This window comes from Helicoverpa armigera, chromosome 9 (assembly GCF_030705265.1).
Source record: "Helicoverpa armigera isolate CAAS_96S chromosome 9, ASM3070526v1, whole genome shotgun sequence".
Taxonomy (NCBI): Eukaryota; Metazoa; Arthropoda; class Insecta; order Lepidoptera; family Noctuidae; genus Helicoverpa; species Helicoverpa armigera.
Genome location: NC_087128.1, coordinates 3,881,912 through 3,886,608, shown reverse-complemented (window position 1 = coordinate 3,886,608; position 4,697 = coordinate 3,881,912). Strand labels below are relative to the sequence as shown.

At 35.7% G+C, this 4,697-nt stretch overlaps 1 protein-coding gene across 1 annotated transcript; it reads right to left on the bottom strand.

Annotated features, from left to right (window-relative positions):
• Window positions 1–2,681: 2,681 nt before the first annotated feature.
• LOC110371545 (dynein light chain Tctex-type 5) lies at window positions 2,682–4,255 on the bottom strand. The gene is made up of 3 exons (XM_021327865.3): window positions 3,948–4,255; window positions 3,549–3,695; window positions 2,682–3,268 (listed from the first exon to the last, which is right to left on the bottom strand). The coding sequence occupies exons 1-3, from the start codon at window positions 4,146–4,148 to the stop codon at window positions 3,032–3,034; spliced, it is 585 nt and encodes a 194-aa protein (XP_021183540.3). The 5' UTR covers window positions 4,149–4,255; the 3' UTR covers window positions 2,682–3,031.
• Window positions 4,256–4,697: the final 442 nt, after the last annotated feature.

The following is a 4,697-nucleotide window of genomic DNA, read 5'->3' as shown; positions in this document are numbered from 1 at the left end:
TTAGATGGTGCAACTCACTGCACTCATATAGACATGGCGATATGTGACGTAAATGAAATCTCTGGAACACTTTCAAAATGTTTTTCATAATAAAACCAAACACTTCTTAATAAAGGGCCGACAGATCTGTCACTCGAATGTGAACCACGTTCTTGGAATAAATTGTTTTATCTTATCAGACTTAATTGGAATGTGTCCTGTAACTTAGTTTGACCCAAACTTGATTACATGGAGGTAAACTTTAAGTAATTTCAAGCACTGTAATTACTGTTTGTAACACCTACCAGTGATGTACTAAGTTTTATTGAAATACTAACTTTTATTCGTGGTTTTATCCGCGTCCTGAGGTAATCACTTTCCGCACATAGATATGTCTGATATTGAAAGCGTGAAAAATAAAAAAGTACAGACATATCCCACAGACAATAGGAACTCGAAATATTCGTACATATTTTTGTATTGTTATATTAGTATAGGATATAAAGCTGCGATCTACAAAAAGTTTGTGACCAGTTTTATCCATCAAATTGTCTTGATTAAGACCGACTGTTTATTTATTCAAACAAAAAACTTAAACCGAGTGCACTGTCATATCAAGCTATCAATGCAAATAAGGTCTTGTACACTCCAAAGATGTTTTGTAGCTTCAAAACTTTCGTACACAAATAATTTTATTCCCTGCACTCCATTTTCCTACGTTGTGGCTGAATATTTCAGTAAATACATACGTTATTTCAACAGTAAATTTATTTTGCGACTCGTCCAATTTGCTGAGAGTAAACCAAGTGTAGTTTGTAATTTTCAAAGCTGTAATTCAGTCACAGGTAGACGAACATCTAAGTTCAGTCATGAGTGCTTACTTGGATAGATCACAGAACAGTTGTTTTAACTTGTATTGTTTCAGCTAAATTGTATGAAGCTAAGTGTAATTCATTTGTTTTGTTGACTCCTTTTGTTAATACCTACTTATGTTTATATTGGAAACCAACGTTGGCATTGACTTTTAATAGCTTCCGCTCGCAGTTCTATCTATGCCTACGGGAGTTCTAGGGTTACTTTTTTCCCGCTCATACGATAAAAAGCAGCATACATCTTGAAATACAACTGCAAAGTTTCATCAAAGTCCATGCAGTCGTTTGTGTGAATACACATTCATTCACTAATCAATACATACAAATTATGATATCTTTTTTAATTCAATCCTTCTGCAGTTAAAAATAAAGCATATTTCTAAACTACATAACTTATCAGTGTTATAGTAAATATTAGATGGCAACACTGGCGTAATGAGCGAGGGCTTTCCGGGTCCCTTAACAGCTGCACTGTAACCTACTTCCGTGGTACAGGGTTAATCCAGACTAGCTGGATAATCTATTGAATTTATCATCTATTGTCGAGGTGGCCTATAATAATAGTTGAAGAGCGGAGGATGGAATTTTTGGCTTGGACAAAGGGATTTTCTACACCTTTCGATGTGTGTAAATTATTGCCTAAAACTTTTGTAAACCTATACCTACTTAACTCAAGCTTAGGCAACAAAAGACTCAGGCTGCGGGTTGTTCGAAAGAGATACCGCAGCCCTGGTACATAAAAGGACTACGACGGAACACGACGGTTTTTAGTCAGTAAGAGTCTGACACTCCCTTACCGCTGCAAACCCACAGCGAGAGGGGTCATTTGATGATTTTTGACGGCGTTTAAAAAAAAAAGGTCCGTTAACATATAGATACTGAAAAGGAGATTTTTTATGAAATACTCACAAACAGAAACTATAATGTACACAAATGTTGACCCAATCTACAAATATTTGAAACTTTGGCCACCAGAGAGCACATATTAGACTCCCCGACTTTTGTTGTATTTTATATGGAAATTTTATTTACAAGTGTAATTTCCAAGAATAAGTTATGCTTTGTGAAAATATTCCAACTTTGATGAATGGAAATTGTAAAGACAAATGAATAAAGTTTTTGTGAAATATTAATATTTTGAAAGCTACGATTTTATTGATCGGGCATAAATAATAGTGTTCAGATTCACGCAGAATAGGTACCTACATTTCGCTATCTGCTCGATGTTCAAGATATTCTCTTCTTGGTTTAAGTTATTCGTAGTAACTATACTGTTTCTCGCATTTTTTTTTCTCAAATCTTTGCATATAATTAATATTCTATGAACACGTATTGTAACTAACTGTTTAACTAGTTCCATCAGAGCTCTTGAAGTATTAGGTTTTCTTGCCAAACTTTTTGTCGTGACGAAAACCAAATCAGCACCATTGGGTTTTGTGAGACCTCTATCAAACAGATTAAGATCCAAACTCTTCACATATAAATTGCTGTATAAGATTTAGGCATATACCTTTTTATTAACGTCCTAAAGATATCTCATTCCACATTAAAAGCGTATTCACGCTTATTGAATAGCAGCCTCGATGCCACGGACGACAAAAGATCTATGATAACTCAGCAATAGGAAGCCGACGCCTACATTTTCAACCTACTCCTGTTAACATGAATAAATTCCAATATGCATTTGTGAGAGGAAAAAGTTGGGGACAAAACATCTATAACCACTCCCTTATATTAGAGACTGAGTAACTTGTTCATACAAGGGAAATAAAAAAACCATCATTATACTACAACAATAATTATAATTAATCATAAAAAGTACTGTAAGTAAATCTAAAATATATTGTAACTAAACAAGTTAATCTAAAATATATCGTAACTCAACAAGTAAATCTTTTATTAAACTATACTAAATAAAATTAAAAAGTTACAGAATAGAATTATAAATTAAACAATACTATGGAAAGTTAAACAATATAATCTAAAATATACTATTTTACTCTAAATAACTCGAAATATATAAGATGGTCAGCAGCTTCTTCGAAGCTAAAAAATATTGCTACACTGCGCTCAAACACGCATTCCCAGCACGGTGAGTATGGGTAGAACTCTCTAGATTCGGGGAGACCTTTGTCCATCAGTAGACAAATTTAGGCTATGATGACGATATAACGCAAGGTTTAGTCGAGATATATGCCAAAGACTGTAACTTGGACGAAAGCAGTAATGCTTTCTCTGTGCATATCTACAAGGTTATCCCTTTCGTGGTCCCACAAGAATGAGACCGCATTGTAGTAGCTTTGTGATCTCCTCTGTGCCATTGTGACCACAGCGATGATTCTGTAGCGATCGAAACTGAAAGCCTTGACGTGCCTCATTATTTCTCCTGCCATGATCACCGTTAGTCCTGGTGACTCCTGAAACAATCAGACATAATTTTGTCTAACCTTTCTGCTTTGGCCAGCAAATACCTATTAAGGATCTAACCAGCATTTATTTGTTTATATAAATGCGAAAGTAACTGTCTGTCAGGTCGGACTTCCACGCTTAAACTTTTGAACTGATATAAATGAAATAATAGTGGACATAGGCTACTGTTTATCTGTAAGCAAGAATTATTTGTCCAGTCGCAAGTCAGACCATGGGGAACAGCTAGAATCAAATATTCTTAGATATTATTAGATTTTGATTGCATACCGAGTTACTATATTTATGTGGGTCGAAGTAATCATCCAGGACTGCATTAACAGTCTTCTCCACACTTGGCACATGAAACTTAGTACGAGGGTCCAGCTGGTACGTGGGTAGGTACAATATTGGGGGTCGCTTGTATTCCGTTCCAACCTGCAAAAGAAATCTTGTATCCGATCGGAACTAATTTACCATACGTCCCAATAGAAAAAAAAAGTTAATTCGCGTTTTTCCCCGATAGGAAATCATAAAATGACTCCTCTCGCTGTGGGTTGGCAGCGACGAAGGAGTGTCAAACTTTTACTGACTAAAACCCATCATGTTCCTTCATAGGCCTTTTATGTACGAGGGCTGCGGTGCTTAACTAGCCTGTGTGTAACCACCAAAGATAAAAAGTTTAAGTACCTGCGAGGTCTTCTTTTCTGCCCTTATACCAGCCACACCACCAAAGCCGAATGACTGTCTTCTGACCTTCATTCTACTCAGAGTCTTTCCCATGGCCGCCGAAGATTTCACTCCGATACCGGCAGCAGATTTCGATATACTTGCTCTTTGCTGACTAGGTTTGCTCTCAGTAATGCCGACGTTTTTCTTATCAGCATCCATGATAAAGATGTTTAAAAAGACGATAAAAATAAAAGTAATATGATTTAAATTGTTCAACTAGAGAAAACAATGTATAACATCGAAATTGACAATGCGAATGAAGTTGATTGATTTTGCACGTGTCGATTGAAGTTTGAAGAAAAAAACTTGTTTGTGGTAGAGTATTATATAACAAGATGAATATAATCCAGCATTGACGGAGCTTCAAGTAAAACATAAGTTGTGCAGTTGAATGCACTCGATACTGCAGCTGCGGAGTGCAACGACGTCGCCACTGAACTTGACTACGTCACGGCTTTACTTTTCATGGAGCTACAGACTTAGGAATGTGTGGATATGAATTTGTTTAGGTATTTAAAGAAACATGTTCAAAATCTTAATTAAAGGAATATTTATAATGTCTGTTGTTCTACCACGATGGAACCAGAACACAAATCTGCATATATTTTTAAACATTGATGATGATAGAATCGTCTATATGGTAACGGTAAATGTAACTGAAACTGGCTTATACAGGATTGTGAATGTACATATAATTTTTAAATGTGC